General features: G+C 54.3%; 1 protein-coding gene across 3 annotated transcripts in view; it reads left to right on the top strand.

Annotated features, from left to right (window-relative positions):
- MPRIP (myosin phosphatase Rho interacting protein) overlaps positions 1-25,822 on the top strand; it is a 163,365-nt gene that overhangs the window by 92,694 nt on the left and 44,849 nt on the right. For 2 of the 3 annotated variants that reach the window (XM_090291045.1, XM_090291046.1), the window contains exons 4-13: positions 639-790; positions 3,830-3,914; positions 9,018-9,231; positions 10,389-10,548; positions 15,282-15,423; positions 16,249-16,362; positions 18,000-18,056; positions 19,271-19,339; positions 21,651-21,740; positions 25,500-25,609. In XM_090291045.1, coding sequence (XP_090147171.1) covers positions 639-790; positions 3,830-3,914; positions 9,018-9,231; positions 10,389-10,548; positions 15,282-15,423; positions 16,249-16,362; positions 18,000-18,056; positions 19,271-19,339; positions 21,651-21,740; positions 25,500-25,609 — 1,193 coding nt within the window. Of the gene's footprint in view, positions 1-638; positions 791-3,829; positions 3,915-9,017; positions 9,232-10,388; positions 10,903-15,281; positions 15,424-16,248; positions 16,363-17,999; positions 18,057-19,270; positions 19,340-21,650; positions 21,741-25,499; positions 25,610-25,822 lie in introns of all 3 variants that reach the window. The other variant, XM_090291048.1, reaches the window with a different exon arrangement.

The raw sequence follows: 25,822 nt of genomic DNA, 5'->3' as shown, positions 1-25,822 counted from the left end.
AGCTTTGCTATCAGAAAAGGAGCAGACATCGTTATTGGCTGTCCCCGCACCGGCCAGGCAGCCATGCAGCGCCCCCCACAGGCGGTCCAGGAAGGTGGCAGTAGTTCCTTTACTTTGCCGGGCTTGGCCTCCCAGCCGCACAGCCTGCCTTCAAGGATGTGCCTTCTGCCTGGCCCCAGCCTTGCCTCTAAAAATAACCTTGCTATTTTGAAATTGCCTCCTCTGGAGCTTTTTATCACTGTTCTGTTGGATGAGTAACCCTTCTAGGACCAGGCTCTTAGCTGCCTCTGTCACCCCAGCTGTCCTCAGGGAGCCGTCGTCTTCCTGTCTGCCCCACCCCCACCCCCCGCCAGGACTAGCTGGTGTATTGTTTCCCAGCGAGGAAGGGATGCCCAGCTGGGTATCCACTGAGAAGGAAAGGCCTGTTACCCTCCTTCCAGAAGTGGGGAACCTGGGTGAGGCAGAGTGCCTCCTGTGCTACTTTTGTAATTGGGGGTCCATGCAGCTGTGAGAGGCTCAGGGGCCTGTCATGAAGCTACACGAGACAGAAAGGGCTTGGGGATGTGGGGGTGTCTGTGCTGCCTTCCTGGGCCTCCTTAGCGCTGGCCTCTGAGTGTCCCTGCCTCATCTCCTTGCAGCCCACAACCCTCCCTCAGGGCACCATCAACATGAACCAGTGTACAGATGTGGTGGATGGAGAGGGCCGGACAGGCCAGAAGTTCTCCCTGTGCATTCTGACACCCGAGAAGGAGCATTTCATCCGGGCAGAAACCAAGGAGATCATCAGCGGGTGAGTCTGCCCTGAGCATTTTGGGAGGTGGTGCTCCCTGCCCCCAGCAGGTCCCTGGACTAGGTCTTTCAGGCACAATTGAGCAGCATTGCCATCACTGTCTTCCCTAAGTATGTCTGCTCTTGTGAGTCCCCTCTCCCCACTCAGGATGCCACTGTGTGCCCAGTCACCACATCAGAAACTGGCTTCACCACCATTGCCTTTACTTTATCTGTGTCCACACACTCACCAAGGCTAACCCCCAGGGTCCTGCTGATCCAGAGACGCTCCTCTGCTGGCACTGCCCTGGTTCTGGGGCTGCCGCGTCTACCGTAAGCCTCTCGCCGGTTTCCCTCTGCTGTTCTCGCTGCGCCCTAACCTTCTGTCACTCGACCACAAGGGGCTCAGTCCCCAAAGCACTGTAATCTTTCCTCTCTCCTGCCTAAAACCCCATCACCTGGGGGTCAAGTCCAAGTTCCTTGGCTGCCCTGGGGCCCCTTCCCAGTCCTCCAGCCTCACTCCCACTACCCTAAGCACTGGGGTGCTTGTCACTGTACATTCCTCAGCTGCCCCCCACCTCTGTGCCCTCAGTCTGAAATAACCCTTCGACGTCCGGGAAGTTGGCCTGAGTGTTCACCGGTCCAGGAAGCCCTCCGTTGTGAGGTGCATGGCTCCATCCGCTAGCTCTTACAGGAGATGGAGGTTGTCTGTGTGCATATCTGCTTCCTCAGCCAGGGGTGGGCCTTTGACCGTGGAGGCCACATCACAGTCATTGTGCCCAGGGCCCATGCACAGGAGCCACTCCCAGGCTGCTGCACATGCTGGCCTTTTTGTCCAAATGGGAAGAAGAGAAAGTCTCTGGTCATCCCATTCCCCTGAGCATACCTCATGAGGCTTAGGGAGACCCTAAGAGGTGACAGGAGGGCCCAGGTTTTCAGGTAGCCGATAGTCCAGCGGGACTGAGCTCATGCTCCGGAGCCCTTGCAGCATCTGCCTCCCGGGAGCCCCTGTTCCTGGGGCTTCTGCTGCCGGCTCTGGATGGCCTAGTGCATGCTCAGTGAGTGTATGTGGCCAGAGTACAGGCACTGGGTCTTGATGACTCCCACTCAACCTTTAAGGCAGAGAAGGAGGCAGACAAGGCCAAGAAGGCTTTCAGAGGAATAAATCTGGGTTGCGCTGAGGGTAGCCCCTCAGCTCAGATCCTGTGAATCCCTGCACTCAAGCCCCGCTTTCCTGACCCCCAGCTATCAGCTACATGGCCAGCACACCCTTCTGAGGCTGTCCTGAAGGCTATAGGCCAGGCCTTCCTCCACCCCAGATTAGAGAAGTACCTCTGAGCACTAAAGACACCAGCCCTTCTCTCTATCCCAGCTTGGGGTGCTGGTGGTCACAGCAGCCTCCAGCCAGGGTGCTGCCAGTGCAGACTCTGCCTCACATTGCTGCTCAGCCCCACAGCCTGGCCCTGGTCACAGGTTGGCAGCAGACCTAACATGGACCCTAGTATTCTGGGAAGAAGTGGACCAATGTTTTCTGTGGTACCATCCCCTCTGGAGAGAGCCCTGGGGCCATTCTTTACCACCAGGACATCTCTTGACCTCCGCTCCTCCTATCCCCCTTCCTCCAGCCTTCCCAAATGTTACAGACCTCCAACGAAGCAAGTCATGGTCATATCGGGCCTAATGTAGGTCCTGGTTTCAGAGATGATGCCCGCAGCTCAGGGGCCGGGAGACACACAGGTTGTGGCTAGAGGACAGCAGATCGAGATCAAAGCCCTCTGCTCCTCTGCAACCCTGCTGCCTGTCCTGATGCTGGTCTGCAGTGGGCTCTTCAGCCTGAGTGTGCCTGAGCAGTGTCTCTGGGTAGCTCTGCCAGGATTCAGCATAGCTGAGGTGCCCAGTGCCCTCACTTTATGAGGGGGAACCCCCCAAAAAATGAAATTTATGAAAAATAGTGTATTTATTCTTACGTGCTTAAACTTTGGTCACCTTGAAAGTCCTCTCCATTTGATGCCATACACCTGTTGAGACATTTTTTTTCCACTGTTCAAAACAGGTTTTGAACTTGACAATTTTGATGTCTTTTAGTGCTTCTGCCTTCTTTTGTTTCACCTCTTCCACATTGGCAAAATGTTTCCCTTTAAGGAACTTTTTCATCTGAGGAAACAAAAGAAAGTGACTCAGGGCAAGATCGGGTGAACAGAGTCGGAGAGGCACAGGGGTCATGCCGTTTTTGGTTAAAACTGCTGAACACCCAGCGCGGTGTAGGCAGGTGCACTGTCAATCACCCATCATGAAATGGGCAAGTGGGTTGAAAGAGTCTTCAAAACTAATTCACTGAAGCTGAACGCAGCCTCTCACAACAATGCCAGCTGGTGCACTGACACAGAGGGGTTCCTGGAACACTGACCTAGTGAGGGAAGCCTGTGCTACAAGGGGCCGCCCTCCAGAAGATAATTCTGGGTTTGGGGGGGGCGTTCCCCATTATATAGGTGCGGCCCAGAGGTGAGTAAATAAGTCTGGGAGGAGGTCAGCTGCTCTCTCAGCCCCTGAAGGTACCAGCTGTGGGGAACTTCGGTTGCAAGACTCCTTGTTTCCTGCTTTGAGAGACATAAATGGCCCCCAGTTGCAACCCAACTACGTGCTAAACAACTCCATTCTGGAAGGCGGTTGCAGAGTTGAGTCTAAGCCCTGAAGACAGGGACAGTGGTAGAAACAGTGGCATGCCCTGCACTCTGCACCAGTGGTCAGCCCTGCCTCTCCACCTGGGCGGAGCCAGCAGTAGGACTCTCCCGCTCACACGGTTGTCATCGGTTGTCATCGTGGGGTCGGCATCTGAGCCTGGGCTCGTGCGGCATAGTCCGTGCCTGCCCTGGGCTGCACTTCCTGCCCTGGCGGTACCAGGTTCTGCACTGGGCTGGTGCACAGCCCTTTCCAGGCGCTCAGAGGCCTGGCCACTGGGTGAAGCATAAGGCCTGGTGCTTGGACCACGCAACAAGGCAGGGCCCTGATCCCTGATCCCTGAGAGCAGGGGTCTCACCTACTCTCTTCTCTTTCCCCCCAGGTGGTTAGAGATGCTCGTGGTCTATCCCAGGACCAACAAACAGAACCAGAAGAAGAAGCGGAAAGTGGAGCCGCCCACGCCACAGGTAGGTGATGGGCTTGCCAGGTGGCTTCCCTGTGGTGAAGCTGGGGAGAAGTGAGAGCACTGGGAGGTCACAAGGCTTGAGGATCCAGCTGAAAGCGGGGGGCGGGCGGTGGAGGAAGGGGTCAGGTCAGGGCTGAGGCAGTCATCAGCCAGCCTGTCCTCCTTCTTCCTTGATGGTTCCTGGGCTACAATCGGCATGCTCCTACCTGAGCCACAGGGAAGGACCCGTTACGGCACAGGGTGAGTGGTCAGCTAGCGTGCTCGAGGGCTTCTCCAGGAGGTTTCCAGCCAGGAGGTAGGTGAGCAGCAGTAGCATAGCACATGTCCCTTCTCCTGGCTGTCATCCTGCCTGCAGCAGGGGAGCGGAGAGCATGCTGAGATGGACTGCTTGCTCACACACACATTCCTCCTATGCCTCAGCTCAGTTCCGCTTTCCCCACAGAGATGACCTTGAAGACAGCAGGCTGGAAAGGGGGCTGGGCAGGGAGGTCCTAGAGTGTCCTGGCAAAGTGGGATTCTCAGGGGACCCTACTCTTACTCTGGCATTGACCATAAATGGAAAAAAACTGGCAATAGCCTTGATTTTTGTGCCCCTCCCCCAACATCCATGTGACCAGAGTGGAGGTGGATGGGGTGGTCCTACCAGTTCGGACTGCTTTCCTGTTCTTTCCTTTTCATCTCATCTTTGGGGGCTCAGAGTACCAGAGGGGGTTCTGCCATGCTCCTCACATTCACGGGCCCTGGTGTAGCAAATTAATTTTTCTGAACCTGAGTGAACTGATCTACAAAATGGGCCTGTTGAAATCTGTTAGACGCATACTGTGAAAATGAAAGGAAGCACTGCTGGGGAACAGCAGATACACACGCAAATTTCTGAAAGCTTCCTGGTTTCAGAGAAGACAATTCCAGGCAGGAGACGTGTTTAGGGTTCCGTGGCATTTCCAAAGTACTGCCTTGGAAACTGCTGGAGTAGAACTCCTGTCTCCAGGTAGAACAACTACATGTGCAGAAGACACACTAAGCCCAGCCCAGGGACTTTGGCTGTGCTCCTGCTCCCTAGCTGTCCTCTCCCCACAAATACTGCGAAGCTTCACCTTTTCAGTCGGTAGCAAGAGCCATGTGATCCAAAGAGTGGGGAAGTTACCCCGTCTCCTGAGGGTCTGTCAGAGCCTGGGGTTCCTGAGGTCCCAGCCTCCTCCACTCAGCCCCTCCTAGGGTTTCTTCATTCTGCGCCTTGCTCCCATTTGAGGCCACTGGTTTCTGGAAGCTGAACTTGCATCAGGGACCATGCCCCTAGAAGGCAGTCCTGTGGCGTGATGTGGGCTTCTCTGGAGGAGAGTTGGGGGACCTCTGGGCAGGTTTTCCCTCCACAGCCTGGGGCTGAAGGAGTTCTGGTGTCCCAGATAAGGAGGCAGCGAGAGGGGCGGGGGGGCAGGCAAGAACCCAGGACCACACACCTGGCCCCTTTCTCCATTGCCTGGGGTAGTTTCAGATCAAACCAATGGGGAGCTGGAAGCATTGCTCTGCTGTACTCTGCCCTCTGGCAACTCAGACGGAGAGCTCAAGAAGAGTGTCTCAGGCAATTGGAAGTAGGGGCCACAAAGAGTACAGGCACCAAGTGATTTGCTGAGAACATCAGAGAGAGAGGCCCAAGCCGGCCTTAAGGGAGGATGAGGATCAGGCTGCAGGGAGGGTAGACAGCCTCTCAGCCAGGGCAGAGGGTCCCAGCAGAGCCCAAGGCAGGAGGGGGGAAAAGGCTTGCCTTGACCAGAGCCTTCGAAGCCTGGGGCCTGGGAGGCATGGGTTCCTGGAAAATGTTTCTTACTCAGCCCTGTTCACTCCAGGAGGAAAGACTTTCCCTACTTTTCCTGGTGCCGAGATACCTAGAGAAGGAATGATAATCAACTCGTATGACCAGGGTAGGGAGGATGGAGGTTTTACTGTCCTCCCCCGAAATTCCAGTGCTGGGAGGCCAGGGGCCACGTGTCTCCCTAGTCAGGTGTGCAGGTCGGCGGGGCTTGCTTTAGCAAGCAGAGCTCTGGGAGGCTGGCTCCTTTTATCTCCCTAGCTGCCCAGGCTTTTAGTCCTTCGTCCTGCCTCCGTGAGAAACATCCCTCCTGGTCTAGCACTCAGCCCATCACCTCTGCGTCTTAGGCATCTTGTTTTCTACTTGGAAGCCTACTACTCTACCCTACCCCAGGTCAGAACCCTTCTTTCCATCGGGTCCCTGCTCAGTTTTCCCGCCCAGGAAGTAGAAAGCAAGGCTTTCTATGAAATACCCCTCAAAGAGGAGGATCTGCTTAGTACACAAAGGATATAGAGGCCCCCTTGGCTGTGGCCTACCTTCTTACCCTTTTTGGTTTTTGCTGTCTGCTATGAAAACCCTTTCTGAGCAGCCAGATAAACAGCACTGACCATTATAGTGCTGACAGTCTTGAGCAATGCAACTGTCCCAGCCACCCACAGACTAGCCCCTAGAAAACCTAGTGCTTCCACTCCTCTTGTACAAGCAGCCAGGATGTGGGTCCACATGAACCCCAGCCCCCTCTTTGCCACAGCGGTGCCAGTGTGGGGAGCAGAGGCGGGTGCCATGCATCCCAGGCCTTGCTCATGTATAGTCTTACTCTCCACACGTTTGCTCTGGAAAGGAAAAGCGGCACTACCCAGAGACCAGGCTTCCCCTTGTGACCCATCCTCCACTGGAAGTCAGTGTGGCTCTGTTGCTGCTCACTCGGCTAGAGGCAAGAGAAAGCAGGGCTACCACAGGACAGAAAAAGAACTCCCCGTGGACCTTGGCCACCATTCAGAACTCTCATTCCCTGGAAGAGTCCTCCAGAAATGGGGAGCTTGGGCAGAGACCTGCGGCTGCTATCAGCCCTGCACAAGATGGGAGGCCCAGGGCCAGAGGTGGGTCTACAAGCTGTTTGGTGCATGTATTTGCCAAATTCCCAGTCATAGCCTCTTGGATCTCAAGCCAGGGATTTTTCCTCTTGGGGTTCCCTACTGTCTCACCCCTCCCCAGTGCTAGGGCCACCCCTAGCATCAAAGAGGGGTGTGTGTGTGCCATGAGCACTTTACCTGCAGGGTGGGGCTGAGGGTGCCAGCAGCCAGGGCCATGTGTCTCATAGGCACAGCCACTTGCTCCTTACTCTTTGGCCCTTTGCGGCCACCTTTGCTGCTGTGGTCTAGCATTCCCTCCACAGAGAGGACCGAGTCACCAACAGTGGTTTTCACATGACCCCAAGCTCTGCAGGAAGAATCCAGCTCCACCCTGAACCCATTAGAGCTGGCCCAGCCTCTGATGTCTGGCCTTTGAGCAGAAGGCCCTGGGTTGTTGGGAGGTGGCATGGCATGGAGTGAGGGCAGTATGCTGACTGGAGGGACAGGTGGCCCTGGAGTTGGGTCTCCTTAGGTCAGTGGTTCTGTTGGAGCCCTCAGGAAACATAGAAATCGTCACTGTTTTCCTCTAAGAAGTCCACTTCTTTTGGGGGGGTCAAAGCTCTTGGGAATCTCCAGCCTGGGAATTGGGTGTGTTGGTGGTTTTCATGCAGTGGGAGGTTGTGTGTGTCCTGAATCACAGGGCAGAGTCATCCTAGCTTTATCCATCCTGCGAGGTCTGGCATCCTTGCAAAGCTAAGGAAAGCTTTGACCTGGAAAAATGCTCATCTTCTCACATTGGGACACATGGTACCTGGGTTTCTCAGTGGGTCTTCAAAGAGGTCCATCCAAGGCAAACCCCCACCACCACCACCATCCTGGGCCTCTCTCCTGTTCCTATGGGCACCTGGGACTGAAAAATGCTTGGAGCCTCACTTTTTCCCATATTGGCTATGCAGGCTTTCTCTCTTCCCTGGGAAGCGGGTTGGTGTGCACTGGACATTGGTAGTGCCACGCCAGAGCCCAGCATAGTGGTGCCAGTAGCTGTTAATCAGGAGCCTACTGGTAGTTATACTGGGTGTGCATGTGCATACACGTAACCTGTGTTAATCATCTGTAGTCCTCCCAAGGACCGCAAGTCCCAGAGGGGTTAAAGTAGGTTTGTAAGAATGAGACTTGGCCCCCAGGATGGGAGTGGAAGGGTGGGCATTTGTACATTATCCCTCATGTTTTGGGGAAGATAGTTAAGATGGACCTCGCTTTTGAGAGGTCCCAAAGCCATCTAACCCCCCTGGCAGCTGGCACCCAGGACCTCGTGCCAGGGTGTGAGCTGGCGCTGCAGGGCAGCTGGTGATCCTGGCCCCACCCTTGCCTGGGCTCTTGTTTGCAGCATTGAGGGAAGGTTCTCTGCATCCTCTGGGACTGGACTCCCTGTGTCTGAGTGCCTCCTGCACAGATGCTTCCCTGTGGAGCAGCACTGCTGCTGACCTGGAGAGAAGGGGTCAAAACAGTTCCCATCTGGGCTGTACGTAGTCTCTTTGAGCTTGTTCAGTGGAGGGAGGAGTACAGAGTGGAGTGGTATGTTTGGTTTGCATCTGGTGACTCTTTCCTTCACATGGTATCCCAGGTGTTTCATTTTAGTGTCCTAGGACCAAAAATAAAGAACAGGTGAGGCCAGGGGCTGGCCCTAGTGTGGATGCTATGTGAACACATGCTTTCCATTCACCCCAGTGGGCCTGTCTCAATGGTGTATTCTTTCCTCTCCCCGTCTCAGCTCCCTTTACCCATATCCTAAGCACTGGAAGTCTAGGAATGACAGGCTCTGAACTAGCCACTTGGGATCTTGTCTTTAGTGCCTGGCCCACTGCTCTGGGCTCTGTCTGGTTTTGTGGGCAGGGAGAACTTGCATGAGTTTGGTGTTGAGCAGAAACTAAGCCTTTGCTCTATGCATTTGCCAAGCCTGGCCTGCAGCCCATGGGACTGAGCACTTTGGGGGTGCTCACTGGAGCTGCAGAGGAGAAAAGGCCACATTACCATCCAGAAGGAGCTTCTGCCCTGACCAAGACATCTCTCTTTTCTGAGCCTTCCCTTCTGGGAATTCTGGATCCTGACATTGTGTACTTTATCTTCTTGTCCCCTGATAGCCACACACCCAGGCACTCAAGACCTGTGCACCAGCTCGGACTCTCTGGTCTTATGCCTGAACAGACACTGCTCTCTCCCCCAGGAGCCAGGGCCAGCCAAGATGGCCGTCACTACCACCAGCAGCAGCATCCCCAGTGCCGAGAAAGTCCCCACCACCAAGTCTACACTCTGGCAAGAGGAAATGAGGGCCAAGGACCAGCCAGATGGGAGCAGCCTGAGTCCAGCTCAGAGTCCCAGCCAGAGCCAGCCTCCTGCGACCAGCACACTGAGGGAACCTGGGCTGGAGGGCAAAGATGGTAAGTGTTGGCCAGGTTGGCTCAAGTGCCCGCCTGCCCCAGTACCTGTCCTCGCTGTGCTGGACCAGGCCTCCGTCCCTGCAGAGCTGGCACTGGGGCCCACTTGGGGCCTGCACCTCTCAGTTGTGAGCCGCACGCCTCAGGCTTTCTCACCTTCAGTACCCATCAGCCCCGGGCTGGGATCCCTGGGCTCCGGTCTTGACCCTTCTAACTCTTGAGTCCCATCGGTGAAGGAGGACAGCCCCTGCTCAGTTAAGTCCCAGGCAGGTGTTGTGAGGGTCAAAATGCTCTGTAATGAGATCTGTGTACTAGGAGGCCTCTGTTTCCTCTTCATTGTGGCTGCTTTGTCTTCATGGCCAAGTTTACCCTAAGAGAGTGCACTGTGTCCTGAGAGCAGCAGTAGTTAGGGGAGTCTCCTCCTCTTCCTCACTGCCTGTCCCACCAGGCCTCTGGGTGCAGTGGGGCAGGGGTGCCGGGGAGGGAGCAGTTGGCATCACCGTGCTTTCTCCACCAAGCACGTTGGAGTGGCCTGAGCAGAGGCAGAGCAGCCGTCTCTGCCTCCTTCCCTTGTCCACGCCATTGAAGGTTCTGAAAGACAAAGGCTGACTTTTCCTCTTTGTACTTGGTCCAGATCATTGAAGACAAGTGGACAATTGGGACTGACCCAGCGCATTCAGGCCAAAATGTGTTTTGCACTCTCTCTGGGCATAAGTGGCATCAGTCCTCATTTGGTAGCACACACCCATCTGTGTCTAAAATGCATTCTGTAAAATGTTTCTGTAAATGTTCTCTGTCCCTTCCCTCCCCAAAATTTACTAAAAGACTTAATGGCTAGTTGGTTCCTCCCTGATACTTGGTAAGAAGTAGTTGTTGGAGGGGGGATCCTACTCTTTTATTCAAGCCCCCACGCTGGAAGTGTAGGACCTCCCTGATAGTCTGGCCAAGAGGCAGCCAGGCTAGGGGGGAAGTGGGTGGGGCACAGTGGGAAAGAGATTGATTCCCATCCCCTGTCTGCCCTTGGGGAACCACACTGACCTTTGGAGATGAAGGTAGAAAGAAGGCCCTTGTTTGGATCTGTGTGGACTTTTAAAGACATCTCCAGAAACCTAAGGTGGCAGCAGGCTGAGAGTGTCTCCTACCTCCCCTCCTTCCCCCAGAGGAGAGCATCATGAGCAGTGACCGCATGGACTGTGGCCGCAAAGTCCGGGTGGAAAGCGGCTACTTTTCCCTGGAGAAGACCAAGCAGGACTTGAAGGCCGAGGAGCAGCAGCTGCCCCAGCCGGTCTCCCCTCCCAGCCCCAGCACCCCCAACAACAGGTATAGTGGCCCCGGACCGCCCTCCCAGGAGCTTGGTCATTCCCTTCCTTCCCCAGGTCCTCGACCGCCCTGTCGAATGGTCTACAGCAGCTACCTCAGCTCTCTGGATGTGGCCAGCCGGCCCCCCGCTCACATGGACTCCGGCAGCACTGGGGGGCGGGGAGCAGAGAGACTGGGGTGCACCTTTGCCTTTAAAGCCAGCAGGCAGTATGCCGCCCTGGCCGACGTCCCTAAGGCCATCAGGATCAGCCACCGAGAAGCCTTCCAGGTGGAGAGAAGGCGGCTGGAGCGTAGCACTCGGGCCCGGAGCCCTGGCAGGGAAGAGGTGGCCCGTCTGTTTGGCAACGAGCGGAGGTAAGGAGAGGATTAGAGGGCTGACTGCCCGTGCACCCGTGTGCACACACAGGCACACAGTCTTTATCCCCGCCCTGACACACGGTCTTTCCTGCATGCTCTCCCGTGGTCTCTTCTCCCTGTACTCAGTACAGGCTCGCACACTCATGTATTCTATTACATACTCTTACTCTCACATGCTCCCTTACACTTCTTCTCTCCCTTCCTCCTCCTCAACCACCCCACCACCACCAAACACACATTTCTTAAGCCTTCCTTGGGGAGTCCACTTGTTCTCCTTTTCTGTTCAGAGCATGTGCGGAACCTTTTCCTCCTGACTCTAGACTTTGGTTCCAGAACTCAGCTTCTGGTGGTCGGAACGTGGGATCTCTGAGTACCTAGAAGCTTAGGCCTGGGCCAGCTGTTCCCTATGAGTGCATTTTAGCCCTGGGACCTTACGGGTCTCTGGGCAGGTTCTCAGCTACCTGGGCCTTGTATGGCTGGATCTTTTTCCTCACGGCCCAGTTCTACTCTTTGAGGAGACAGTGGAGGCAGGAAGACCCCAGTGTTGCAGATGATAGGAGAAGCTCTCATTGCCATTACCAGTTCCAGGTGCAGGTAAAGAGCATGGAAGGAGATGCAGGGGAGGTAGCTATGCCCAGGGAGACGTGGTGGCAGCATAGTTCTTCCCTCGAGCACTTGCTCCCACAGGAAGGCACGAGGCAGCCTGGGAGGCTCCTGGGTGCCTGGCAGCATCACTCTTTGTCCAGGTTTGGCTGAAATGTGAAATCGGGGAGACTCAGCAGAGCCACAGTTTCCTGGGGAGAGAAGGAGTTTGGACGATGGGCCTAGGACAAGGGCCAGGGGCGGAGTTGTGGACCTTGACTGTAGTCTGAGAAGAGGAGGGCTCTGTCTGCCCTCCCCTTGCCCCACTGGCCCTACACTTCCTGGAGAGCTGGGGAAGGAACTTGGTTCCATCTCTGAGGCCTCCAAGCCCATATCTGGACCAGAGTGGCCAAGTGCCCCGTCCCATAAGAGCTTCTACCCTGAGTCTGTAAGTGGAGACTTTTGTTTCTCTCCTTGTTTGCCTGGCAGTGAGGTTCTCCGCCAGATGACTGGGAGGCTGTTGGGAGATCACGGACCCCTCTAAGCCATTCGAAAACTTATATGTGCATTTTTTCCCCAGGGGAAGAACTCCATAGTTTTCATTAGGTTCCCAAAGGAGTTTCAGACCTAAATTCCAGAAGTGTTCACAGAGTGTCCTCCCTACTTCACCAAAGCCTAAGTAAAACTCAGAGTAGGGGCATGCTGTGGGGACAAGCCAGGGTGGCAGTGGGCTCCCCTCAAGTGGCTGGCCAGGAATAGGGTGCCTCTCTCATGTGCTCCCTTCTCTTTTTAACTCCTACCCACTCTTCTACATGCCTCAGGTAGAAAGAACCTGTGGACCTATGGGTTAACCTCCAGGATAAAGAAAAGACTCCCAGAGTTGTTGGTCTTGAAAAGAGAAGAAAACAGGATGTTCCCAATTCTGAGAGACAGGAAGAGGGAAGTTTGTTGCCTGGGAGGTACCCCACCAAGCAGTTGCCTGCTTCCCATCTTATTAGTTACCTGATGAGGTACCTACATTAGTGCCCCCAGTGTGTAGATGCAGAGATAGGGGCTCCGAAGCGGGGTGACTCCTCATGGGAACAGCTCAGAGCAGTGGCAGTAGGACACACTTCTAGTTGGACCCTTAACTGGAAAGGTCCTGCTCCCATGACATGACGGGAAGTAGGCCAAGGCTGTCCTTTAAGAGGTCAAGGAAATATATAAGAAAAGGGACTTGCCAGAGATTTAGGAGGCCAGTGACCAGGGTTGGAGAGGCTTCGTGCTGCCCTGCGAACAGGCTGTGTGTTGGGAGCCTCCTGTGTGGGCAGCGGTGCCCTGGTTTAGTGGCAGACCAGAGAATTAACATTCAGCACACCTGCTTGGCTTTGGACTCATTCTCGGCTAGTGGCCTGGGGTTGGCAGCATCTCTGGGGCTTTGCTTTCCGCATGCTCTTTGCCACCATGGTTTTTCACGTGGTGTTGGCACCCCTGGGACTCAAACAGCTTTGCATTCTAACACTGCAGTGCCACTTTCTTACTGACCCTGACGACATCTGGCTGGCTGCTGTCACTTCCTAAGACCTACCTTCTGGTCCCGAGTAGCTGGCCTGTACTTGATCGGAGTCCTGTCTCCTGGCTGAGTAGAGCAGAATGCCACACGAGCGGGTCGTTGGCCACAGCTGCCCAGAGTGGCCGCTGAGCCCGGCCAGCCTGCCCAGCAGCCAGGCTGGAGGATGATGAGTTGGTTTCCCAAAAAGCCTTGACCCTGAGCACTCCTGTGTGGGCTGGTCAGCTCTGCTCTTCAGACTTGCTTCAGAGCCTTTAAAATATTTCTTGCGTGGTGAGTTGATGCTGAACAAGCACGAGGAGGCCATGGCCCTTGTTGACTGATACCAGGGCCTGCTCCCATGGGGTCCTACCCACCCCCCGGGCTGGACACCTGGAGGGGTTTCGAGCAGAGGTGTGGCGCCTCGTTTCTGTGCTGTCAGCTGGCTCAGAGGGGCGTGTGTGGTCATGTGTATAGTCCTTCAAGGGAACCGAGCTAAAAACTTCCCATTGTGCAAAGGAAACATGGCTGACTTCCTCAGAGCCCATCCAAGGGAGAGGTTGCAGCAAGTGCCGCTCTCCTCTGCTCTCCTCTGACTCCTCTCTTTGTAGCCCTGCAGTTCTGTAGCATGCCATTCATGTGTGACTCAGCCAGGTGCTGTTCCTCACGGCCTTCCTGGGGCTCTCTAGGCCCTGGCCTCAGTTAGAGGGGCTGTCATTCAGCAAGTGGTGGCCCTGAGGCCTGGGAGTGGGCCTGGAATCTTTTCTAAACCTCACCCGGAAGGTCGGGCATGGGGGACGCATCACCTGCCCGACTGGGCTGAGCACTGCAAGAGCTTCCTGTTGCCCAGGAACTCCTGGTTCTGCCTTAGCTTCCTGAGCTCAGACGCATGCCCTCTCCTGCTGCCCTCCCTCAGCCACCGTGCACTGCTGGTTCTGGCAGGCTGGCCTGAGAGCAGATGCTGTTCCTGGAGGAGACTCCGCAGAAGCACTGGGGCTCCCGCTCTTCTTATGGGAACACGGGGAGGAGCAGAGCATGCAGGTGCCAGAGTTCTGGCCTTGGTATTAAGCCTTCCCAGAGAAAGAAACACTGAGAGATTCATTTTTAATGGCAACCCTCCCTGAGAAAAAGCTGGCCTGGCATTGGGGGGGGGGGGCGGGTCTCAGGTTTTGAGGCTGCTTTCTCTCTTCTTCCTCATAGATTTTAGTCTTCTGGGCTCAGAAACCTTCCACTCCCTTCCCCTCGACGGTCTACCACTTGTCCAGAATGCAAAACCCTCCCCAAGTGGCACCTTCAGGGCACTTTCATGGGTGTCCCTGTGGGAGGACAGGCCTCTAGTCAAGATCCAGTCCCCCACTGTGCCCCACCGGCCTCTCTGCCCACACCCACTGTGCAGACTCCTTGTGATTCAGGGACAAGGATAGTCTCCCTTCCTCAGGGTTCACCTCAAGTTTTGTTTCTTTAATTCTTTGGATAATTTTGATTTATCATTATTTGATTTTAAAAAGCAGTCCTTTCCTGTTTATTTATTTTCCAGCCTTATTTTCTTTCAGGTCTTGCCCCTCTTCACCTTCTCCTGCTGTGTCGCTGTGTGACGTTACTCGCCCTTCCTCCGCCTGCTTCGCTCCCATCTCAGCTCCGTCTCCAGCCATAGATGGCGTGATGATGCCGCCGGCCCTTTCACACGAAATCAACTTGCTTTGTTTTGTTTTAATTTGGTTTTTGATTCTTTTTTACTGTTGGCAGAAACAATGTTAATTCATGGGCCTTTTTCTTGCTAAATTTTGGATGCCCTGGGGTGGGGGCTGCATCATGACCTGCTAGGAGTTCGATGAGGACGGGGCTGTCCCCTCCAAGGTGGTGGTTGCCTTCTGATCATATCTGTGGCTCAGGAGAGGATGCCCGCTGATAAGCTGTGTGATTGCTGAGTGTGTCAACATGACAGACCGTTCAGAGATGTCCAGTGTCGAGGGGGGAGGCAGAGGGCCAGGGAAGCCCTTGCCTAGGAGCTGCTGCCCTCTCCTGCACAGCTACAGCCTTTGCGGTGGGGGAGGGAGCTCAGGGAGAGGTGTCCCAGGGGAGTTGGCCTAGTGTGCTGTGCTCACAGCCCACACACCCAACAGGAGTAGAGGCCCAGGCAATGCTGGGCCGGGCCAGCCGTGGGGGTGCTGACTTGAAGGAGCCCCTCTGCAACTTGAGACCAAGCCCGCCGCAGTCTGTGGGGTGACCCTATCTCCCCCCAGCAGCCTCCTGTCCTCTCTTGCAGAAGGTCCCAGGTAATTGAGAAATTTGAAGCCTTGGACATTGAGAAGGCGGAGCACATGGAAACCAACTTACCAGCTGGACCCTCACCATCAAGCGACACTCGCCAGGGCCGTAGTGAGAAGAGGGCATTCCCCAGGAAGAGGGTGAGCACTGAGGCCCAAGCAGTGCCTTGGGGGAGACTGGGGGGCAGCACGTCAGCACACGGCCCCGCGTGCCCCCCGCGGCCCCCAGCGCACAGCTAGGCCCACTTCTGCTGGGCGTCGCACTCCCCTCTCACAGCTGTCGGGCTGTGTCTCCTCCCGTTAGGGAGCTGCTTCAGGGAAAGCCTGTCTTCCGCATCTTCTTGTCAGGACTTGATGCATTCGTCTCTGATCAAGGCTGTTCTAACAGTCTGTAGACCCTGGGTGGTACTAGAGCCTCTCTCTTTCTCTCTGAGGCGGCCTGGCCACAAGGCCAAACAGCTTTCTTCCTTTTTCTTCAAGTGGCAGCCGTAGCCCTCCCTTCTCTACTCCATGAGGCCAACTCCACGTCCAGTCCTCCTCCACCCCCTTCTTGTGGCCTTGCTGTGGCTCACCTTCCTCTTCCTCCCCAGATTCTCTCTGGGCTCCTGAGGTGCCCTGCCACTCTGCATGCAGCCACATAACTCAGGCTCTTCGGTCCATCCAGCTGTCCGTGACTCCAAGAAGCAAGGGGCGGGGCGGGGCCCGGAGAGTGACGGTGGCTGGTGTATCTGCAAGACAAAGCTGCTCCCACAGCCAGGGCAGCGCAGAAGCCACTGCTCGAGCAAAGCAGAGGCGCTAGGAGGGAAGGCCTGTCGCAGGCTCTTGTCCTCTGCCCCGGCAAAAACAGCACTCACTTGGGGGCGACGTCCCTACGGTTCTGATCCTCCCACAGCCCTGGCTGCCGGACTCCTTGTTCCCTGTCCAGGCTGATGCTTAATACTGACTGGCGGCTACTCTCTGCCACAGGACCTCCCCAGTGAAGCCCCCACAGCTCCACTCCCGGACGCCTCAGCCTCCCCCCTGTCTCCACACCGAAGAGCCAAGTCACTGGACAGGAGGTCCATGGAGCCCTCCCTGACGGTGAGCCCAGGCGCTCAGGCACCAAGGCCTGGAGACGCTGCTGCTGCTGCTGTTGCTGCTGTCACCTGAGGTCACTGTCTGCTCCTGTCCATGCATCTGTGCTGGCTGTTCCCTCTGTGCACGACCCTCGTGTCTGTGTGTGGGAAGCAGCTGCTCTGTTTCTTTCCCTTTCCTGGGCTCTGTGGGCCTCTGAGCTTGAAGGTCCCAGTGGAGGCCACCTGGCCAAGTCTATAGACTCCTGCCTCCAGAGGTCAGGGCCAAAGCAGAGAACCCCTGTTCTTCTTACATGGGGTGTTTGTTTCCATGACGTTTTGAAGGCAGGAGCCCCCTCTTGCTGGGAGCACTTGTTCTGTTCATGTGGTTTTACCGCAGAGGGAGAAGAGGCCCTTGCTCCTGGCCATTGGAGCTACAGCAGTCGGGGTGCAGGTGGGGAGTGGTCAGAGCAAGTCTAGGTGGTGCCATCACTCCCACCAGCAGCGACAGGCCAGAGGCCCAGGGGACGAAAGACAGCTACTCCTGGGCTGGTGACGTGGGGCTCCTCTCTGCGTTTGTTCTTAGCCTTCTGAGGGGCCCAGGGCTGGTGCTGCCTCTCCCCTCCTGAGGTGTGGGGGTGTGGAGCCACCAACAAGATTGCATCGACACTGTGGGGCAAGGACAGGAAGTTTCTTCCCTGGAGGAAGGTTGATTTTTCCTTGAGTTCTGAGTTTTGCTCAAGGGTTTGAAGCAGAAGCTCCCAGAACAGGTATTGCTGGTCATTGGTCCGTCACTGCACATCTGTTCTAACTCCCTCCCAGTCCTTGGACTACAGAGAGATGTCACAGCCTATATTTCTGGTCAAGATGGCTGTGGGTGACAGGAAGGATGATCCATGTCTCTCTGAGGCACCAGCCTTACGGGCACCCAGACATAAAACATAAGCAGGGCCCAGGTGGGCTGTGGGCGATCCTCATGGGTATGTGAACAGCACAGGGGCAGGATGGACTGGCAGGGCTAGCACCCCATTCAGGCCCTGCCAGCGGGCCTGCGCCCCCCGCTTTCTTGTCTGCTGTTCTGGTTTTGCTCCTCATAGGGAACTGGAGGCTGAAATTCATCCTGGCACAGATAAGTGGCCTAAGGGTCTTGGCAGAGTTGCTGCAGTGTCTCGCTGAAGTCCAGACCTGGTCTCTTGCTCCTTGGTCTTCTGTTCTCTGTCTTTCTCTCTCAGTCTTCTGTGGCTTCTGCAAGAACTTCTGAGTTCTCCTTTCAGCTGTCACTGCAGACCTTGCCCTTTGCACACGGCACTCAGTAACTCTCTGTCTGAGCCATTCTTCTCTGCCGCCCAGGCAGACGGAGCCAGGGCCTTTCTCAGAGCACCAGGCAGCCCCGCTGCTCACAGGGCTATGAGGCTGCGCTCTCTCCTTCACAGAGCCTGCCCATCCTGGCATCTTCTTCCTCAAAGGTGTGCGTGCCTGTGGAGGGGCAGCAGGCAGCACCTACTGGGGCAAGGGGGGCCGTGCAGGCTTGTCTGGTAGGTGAAGAAACTCCTTTTCCAGGTGCCCACCTCATCTAGACAGAAATGTCTGCTCTGTTAGTCACCCTTTGCCCATGACTGGGATATCAGTGTTTTCCTCTAAACTGTTCTTTCTTTCTTTTCTCAGCCTGACCTGCTGAATTTCAAGAAAGGCTGGCTGACCAAGCAGTACGAGGATGGCCAGGTTAGTGTGCAGAGCTTCTGTGGTTTCTGAGGGACTGGGGAGTAGTTGCGAGGCTGAGCTGGCCTTATCCCTGGCTGGTCTGTGAGCACTAGCTCTGTCCCCCCTCCTCTGGCACACCCCCCTGGTCTCATGGACAAGGACTGTGGCCAAGCGCCCCATCTCCTCAGAAAAGTGGAGGGTCACAGCCCCCATTTCTGCAGTAGGGGTGGTGGGGCTTTTGGAAAGGCTTTGCCAGGCCTGCCTACTGCCAGTGTGATGGGTTGCTCTCCTGTACCCAGCAGTGACCTTGGCCTTAGGCTGTGGGGACATTCTCCAACACTAGTTCCCTACCTACTGATCTTTCCCAGGGACAGAGAAAGCCTCTGGTGGTAGGGTTGGCTTGTGTTCACACACAAGGCAGCCAAGTAGACAGCAGCTGAGGCGGCAAGGCCGTCAGAGACACCAGCTCACCCACAGTCCTGGGAGAGCTATTATGGTACATTCTTGCCATCAGACTCAAGCAAGAAGAGACATTTACAGTTAGACCTGCCCGCTCCACCTTGACCCTAGTTGGGGCTAGAATGCTAGACTTCTCAGGAGGCGTGAGGAGAGGCCTACTGGGTCATATCAAGAGGCCTCTAAATGCTGCCTGCCCATTCTCCTACACCTGCTTCCTGAGCGGCTCTGCGGAAGCATCCTCTTCTCCTCTCTCTGTATTAATCCTCTGGGCCTTGCCTGAAGACTCAAGTCTCCTTTCTTGCTACTCACAGTGTAGACGTGGTAATCTGGCTGGTTGGTTTGTGCCTGCGGGCTGCAGGTGGACACACCCCTCTGGTTAACCAGCCAGTGGCTATAGCTCACAGAGGTCCCCTTAGGATGAAGAGACTGTTTTCACAGACACCTTTCAGACCAGCCCCCTGTCCGCAGCTTCTGGAGTTGAAATTGAGGACTCCCAGCCACACCACTGTGGGTTATGAAGAGCGTGTAGCCTGTGGTCCAGCCCGGCTCTCCTGTCTGCCTTGTCACTGGGGAGCCAGGTCTCTTAGCAAGTGCCCTGAGATGCACGCATGGCTGCCTGGGGCCTCCACAGAGTCCTCTGTCACTTGTGGGAGGGGCCGCCTGCCCCTTGCTTTATGTGTGCTCTGGGAGGTGCCCCTAGGACTCTAGCATGGGTCCCCTTGGGGCAGTAAGTGTGCTGCATAATAGTTGAGAATGTCTTTTCCTTTACATTTTAGTGGAAGAAACACTGGTTTGTCCTTGCTGATCAAAGCCTGAGATACTATAGGGATTCAGTGGCTGAGGAGGTGAGTGTCTTGGTTTTGTTTTCCCATTGGGGAGACAGCTGAAGGGGTTCAGGTAGCACCTGGGAGCTCAAGGCCCCCCAGGCACCCCTGCTTCTCTTGGGTTTTGATGGATGTCCGCATTGCCATCTTTGGTTTCCCAGTCCAGATCTGGTGGGAAGTCTGAGCATAATGCAACCAGCTTTTGACATTCTCTTGACTGGTTCCTGCCTGGAATGTGGGGGTCTTCTGAGGCCCTGCTTTAGGCATGTGGGTTTAGTGGGTTTGAATGACTTTTTTCTCTGTTCTTTGAAAAACACTGAAAGATGTCTTATTTTAAAACCCAGGATGAGCTGTTTTATTTTTCCTACGGAGAGATTTTGTGGTGGACTGAGTCTTTTGAAGAACTAAACTAAAATCTTCTTTATCCCTTCTCTTTTGGACCAGGATAGACCGTGGCAGATGAATTTGGTTGGCCCAGTTGACAGTCTTGATTCTGTAGTTGAAGGACCAACCAGAAGGAACTTTTTTCCTCACTTACAAAAAAGTTGATTTTTTTTTTTGTTTGTTTTTTGGGGGGGAGCAATTTAGCAAGTGTATTTCTAATCTTTCCCTTGTAGTGCCACTCCAGGAATCTTTCATATATATTCCACATATAGAAAAAGATCTATGTCCAAGATCAGTCATTCTGTATTTTTGTAATAGGAAGTTGAAAAGAACCTAAATATCTATCATTAGGATGCTGGTCATATATATTTACATACCCTGAACCTAAAAGAAATAAGTTTTTAATGGCGAGACCAGGGAGGGCGGCAGGCCCCTGGTGTGCCTAATATTGGGACACAGAGCATGTGTAAGTGTTTAGTGGAGCACTTTTGTGTGACTGCCACTTGTATAAACCAGCAGTCCTCAGAGTGTCCCTGGAGACACGTAGGAGGGCTGGGATGCCCAACACTATTGCTCTAAAACTAAGATGCTGTTTTCTTTTTTGGTTGATTTCACGTGTGCACTGACGGCAGAAGCAGTGGTGGGCGAGGCTGTTGGTGCCTTCGCCCAGTCGCAGGCTGCAGCAGCTGGTGGTCTTCACTGCCACACACTCACAGTGTTAAGAAAGTTACTGATTTTACTAAGTCTCTATCCTTGAAGACCCATCTTTTTAATGCTCTTGTGATTCGAAATGGGCAGTAAGCACACATCACTGTTGTCGCTCACCAAGTACCAGGTCTGTCTCATGGGGCAGCCCCGTGCCCTCTGTTGGCACCACCCGCCGGCCAGCAGTGTCTCCTGCGGAGCACCCTCTTCGCTTAAAGGACAGCTAGCAGACATGCTGTTCATTTGGTTTGGGTGGTTAGCAGACATCTTAAAAATGAGCCAAGTGAGCCTATTCCTTTCAGGAAAACAACGGACAGGATTTGTTGCCAGTGGTGCAAGATGAGCTTTCAAGCAAGAATTGGAACTTTGGAAAACTTGTATTCACCATCATGAACTTGACAGCTTTTGTTTATTTCAGAGTCTCCTGACCAAATAGGTGGTGATACTAACAAATGCAGTGTTTGATCTCATATAATGAGATGTGTCAACAGTAGGACGTGTATAACTCACTATCTTCCAAAATACCAATACAGAATGTTACACAGTCGTGCATGAGTAAAAGGTCCATTCAAAAAGGGCAGGGTAACACTGTGGATTTTAATGTAACTGAGTACAGAAAGCTCCTTGATACGATTTCAGATTCCACTTTGTAGTTAACCTTTAAGATAACTACCACATATCAAAAAATAACCACAGTTGTCTGAAATTATTAAAATATGTCTCCCCTTTTCAACTCCACTTTTGTGTAAGGCCAGACTGTCTTCATATATTTCAGCCAAAACTATATCCATCAGAATGAATGCAAAAACAGACATGAGAAGCCAGACATTAGAGATATGCAAAAATTCAAAACAGTATTACTATTATCACAGATTTTTTAAATATTTGTATTAAAAATAAAATGGGCTTATTTATATTCTTAAATGAATAGATATGTTTAAATTTTTTCAGTTTAATTTCTAATATAGCAACTATCAATAGGTAAAGCTCACTTAAAAACTCTCTGGGGTCCTCGGTTTTTAAGAGCTTTAGTAAAGAAGTTCTGACACAGGCACGCTGGAGAACTGTCAGCACGGGCACCTTCGGTAGGATCCCCAGGGAAGGGGGGGCCGCGGCATCCTTGCCCCTCGTGAGAGCGTGTGCTCACTGGACAAGGCCCGCCCTCAGAGTTGCTTGTGCACACGTGTTTGTTTAGTGTTAGCTTTTATTTCTGAATCTCTAAGCTCTTCTCACTCCTCTGCAGGCGGCTGCCTTGGATGGAGAAATTGGCTTGTCCACGTGTTACGATGTCACAGAGCACCCAGTCCAGAGGAATTACGGCTTTCAGATACATGTGAGTCCAGGGGTGAGGCCTTTTGGGTGCAGAGGTGGTGGACACAGGCTGTTCCAGCCGCGGTGTGTCTTTGAGCACCTGATGTCCTGGTTTGCGCACTGGTGGGCAAGGCTGACTCACATGCTTGGTCAGCAGGCTCTCTTTCCCATCAGTGTGGCACCTTTTCCTGTTCCGTCCTCAGTCCTGTGGCACCTGGCCCCTACTCCCAGTCTGTGATCTGAGCAAAAGTTGGGCATTAGCATCTTTCAAGACTATTTAGAAGCTTTTTGTTAGTAAAGGTTCTTTTTTTTTTTTTTTTTTTTAATCCTTGTGTTCGGGACAGTTGGAAGGATGTGTGAGGTATAGGAAATAAAAATGAAAATGTTAATTATTTAAATCTCAGAGCATTAGGTTTTTTTTCACTTATTCTTTACTTTTTTCTTCCAATCATGAGTTTGAAAATTCATGAAGTCTTGAACGACTCAGACAAGCAAGTCATTGCCCTTGCCCTCAAAAGAAATAATCTGGTTTGATAAATAAGACCATTCTTATTGGCATTTCATTAAAGTCAGTGGCTCAAGGGCCACCCGGAGTCAGCCAGGCTCAAGGTTAGAACACAGTTGTCTGACTGCAATATCTGCTCTCACTGCAGCACCAACGGCAAGTTCAGGGACACCCCAGACCATCCTTAGGCTCGAGAATGAGCCAGGATGACTGAAAGAACACAGCTGTGGTTTCATTTTAGAGAAGGATGCCAATCAGAGCCACCAAAGGAAGAGCTCCTGGCCTTCCGTGTCCTCAGGGACATGGTCCCCTCCGGTGTTGCAGTGTGGTCACACACAGAGCTGCCCACCCAGGAAGCTCACCCTGGTCCGGTGTCCTGAGTGTTTATGGAGATTTCATAACTGTCATGATTGATAGTCATGTCCATGTGGCTGAACGCCCTCAGAGGTCAGCTCATTTTTGCATGGCCGAAGCCCCAGCCCTCTCACTTTTTGGCTGGTCTTTATGGTGTAGCCAGCCCTGACCCTGAGTTGCAAAGGTTCAGAGGTGACTTCTCAGAAGCTGAGCAAAGACCATACCTCTCTTTGTGCGAAGCTAATTCTTTGCTCACAAGAGCCTTGTAAGTACATGGTAGGTGGAGAGCAGCCTAGCAGACAGAGCTGCCACGGCAGGGGCTGGCCCCGGGACCTGGTTTCTTATGGAGGCTATAACTCCAGTGGGGTCACCTTTAATAGGGTCTTACCTGCAAATCTTTGAGCACAGAAACTTAGTTGTATCACTAGACTCAGTAGATCAGGCACATCACATTGAGACTGACTCACATTAACCAGACTTAGAGGAAAGTGAGGTTCACACCCAAAGGCCATTGTGTTCATTAGAGGGAGAAATCCAGCCGCCAGTCCACCAGGCTGCTGGTCATGGCATGTCCTCCCTGTGGGGTGCCAAGTCACAGTTGAGAGTTGCACAAATGGCCTGGCGTGAGGGATAGGGCATGAGTTGGTGGATCTTAGGGTCTTGGCCCCCTCTGGCCCTGGTCCCCCTGCAGGAGGAACAGACGTGCTCAGTGAGCTAGGCGTGGGTCTCCTGGTAGGCTCCATGCTGAGTCCTGCTCCCTCACTCTCCCCTCCCCATCTTGAAGAGCAGGCTGTCCTGGGCAGGGTATCCTGAAGTAAGCGGTAACTTGTCACTTAAGTCAGCAAGTAAGCAGTGAGTAATAACTTCATTATTCTAGGGTCTGAACCATGCAGTTTGCTCTCACTGACCGTCTGACCCTTTTCACTTTGCCCTGAAGCGGGAGCTTATCCCAAGTTCTGATGCTTTTCCATGAGTCCCATGGACTGAGGGATCTAGGTCAGGAGAGGTTGTTCTCAGTGCAGGAAGGGTGTTGGCCTGGGTCACTAGGGAGCTTTGTGATCTTAAGAGGCAAGGGTAGAGGAGTGAATGCTATGTCCCTAGCCCCGCCACCAAACCTAGTGGCACCTACAAGGGAGGTGAGTGCAGAAGCCAGTCAGGGGCAGCATCATGAGAGCTGAGTCCTGAGTCAGAAGTCAGTCTTATTCTGAGGTTGTAGAATACACTGGAATGTACTGAAAGGAGCGAGGTAGTTGTGCATTAGTAAGACACATCCAGCAAGACTTGCAGGAGGTTAAAGGAGGTGAAGAGAGGCAGGAGGCCAGATAGGCACAGTGGTGGTGGGCAGGAAAAGAAGAGCTGGCTGCAGGGCACTGCGGAGGAAGCACACAGGGACCATGGTTCTGGCCAGGTGAGGGGAGAGGCCCTGTGCACCAGCACATGGCAAGCCTTGTGTGGAAGGTGGGCAACAGAGGTGGCTTCACAAAAGGAGCAGAGCCTCTGGAGTTCTGGCTGCGATGGGCTCTCTGCAAACATTAGACAGGCAGCCAGCCACAAGTGTGCTGGAGGCGGGAGGTGAGGCCTGGGAGAGAAGGTGGGGATTGATGAGATCAGACGGCAGGAACACCGACCCCTGGCAGTGAGAGGAGTCAGAGGGCCCCGTGACGAGTGTGAGCAGGTCTTGGGCACAGGGATAGTCGAGGCATAAGGGGCCAGCAATGCAGAGAGCTCAGAAGCCATGCCCCTACTCTTGGAGAACAGCAGGGAAAAGCAGGAGTGATGAGTCGTGGGCTGTGGGCCGCCTCCGACTGGGGTGTGCTGGTAGGGGTGTGAGGTAGAGGAGGAGGTCAAGTTGAGCTATGCTTTCGGCACTCCAGGCCAGCACGTGGTCTCTTGTGTTTTAGCCCTGGCCATGCCAGCACCGGACCCAAAACCATTGTGGTAATTTCATTTTCCTGATTTGCTAACATGTTTCTGAGTAGCCTGAGCAGCTTGAAGAATAGGACCGACACCCTCCTTTCTGGGACACAGGAGCTCATAGGTGCAGAAGCAGGGAAATGGGCTCCATGCAGACCACCACCCATGTTCCCATCCCTCCCCTTCTCAGGAGGCGCTGGCAGGGCCCCTTGGGGATGCAAGGACTGTGCCCCAGAGGCCACTCTGCTCCTCACCCTTGCTGGCCATGCTGCCTCCTCTCTGCTGCTGCGTCCGGCTCTCCTCCCCTGCCATCTGTGCACCACTCTTTGCTGCAAAGGTGTTCCTCTGTCTTAACAGATGTCCCACCAGCTCGTCCAAGTCAGAGGACCTAGGGGTTGTCCTAGAAGTGTTCCCCTCCCTCTTTATCACCCCTGCCACCACCTTAAATCTCACTTCCTGGACAGCTGCCCCAGCCACCCAGCAGGCCCCCATGCCTTTCAGCCTAGAGACAGGGCCTCCACCACACCCTAGCTGCCGGGCCTCTCCCGTGCCCTGGGTGCCGTGAGCGGGGCTGCAGAGCGCTGGGCCTGGGCTCTTCCTGTCTCCCTGCCTGGGACTCGGGCCTCTTCTCCACTCACCCTCCAGCCCTCCTTACCCCACAAGGCCCAGTTCAGCCCCACGGTGCTGTGCTCCCACTCCCCTTCCCTCCAGTCTGCGCGTTTCTGCAAGGGCAAGGTGAGTCTCCTCAGTGCCTGGACGTTGTAGGTACTCGGTAAAGGCCTGCTGAGTCTGGCAGAGAGGGGGGTGCCTGAGTCAGCCTTTACTGTGAACACAGAGGAACGTCGGGGGCTTAGCTGTTTCCTTTGCCCTCGGGTCTTGTTTATTCCAAGCAGGGTCCTCGCAGGGTCCTCCTAAGACAGCCTCCTGGCTACAGTCCTCCCTGCAGGACTTCCTTTGGGGGTGGAGCAGGTGATGATGGTCACTGATAATGCCTTGTCTCTTATGTAGACAAAGGAGGGCGAATTCACCCTCTCTGCTATGACTTCTGGAATCCGGCGGAATTGGATCCAGACCATCATGAAGCATGTCCATCCGACCTCTGCCCCGGATGTGACAAGGTAAAGTCCAAGGGCACCTCCTTCCCCAGGGGCCTCTGCCTCACTCCTTCATAATGGGTTGCTGCTTCTCCTGGGACCTAAGCACCCCACCTGGCCCCACATGGCCTTCTTCCTTTGCTCCTTGCTCCCACTGCTGGCTGCCCCCACTCACTCTCTTTCTGGCTTCCTGGTTCTCTGCATCAGGCCACCTTTGCCTCCTCAGAGCCTGGCTTG

This window comes from Furipterus horrens, unplaced genomic scaffold (assembly GCF_987537825.1).
Source record: "Furipterus horrens unplaced genomic scaffold, mFurHor1.1.pri manual_scaffold_11, whole genome shotgun sequence".
NCBI lineage: Eukaryota > Metazoa > Chordata > Mammalia > Chiroptera > Furipteridae > Furipterus > Furipterus horrens.
This window is presented reverse-complemented; position numbering and strand designations above follow the sequence as displayed.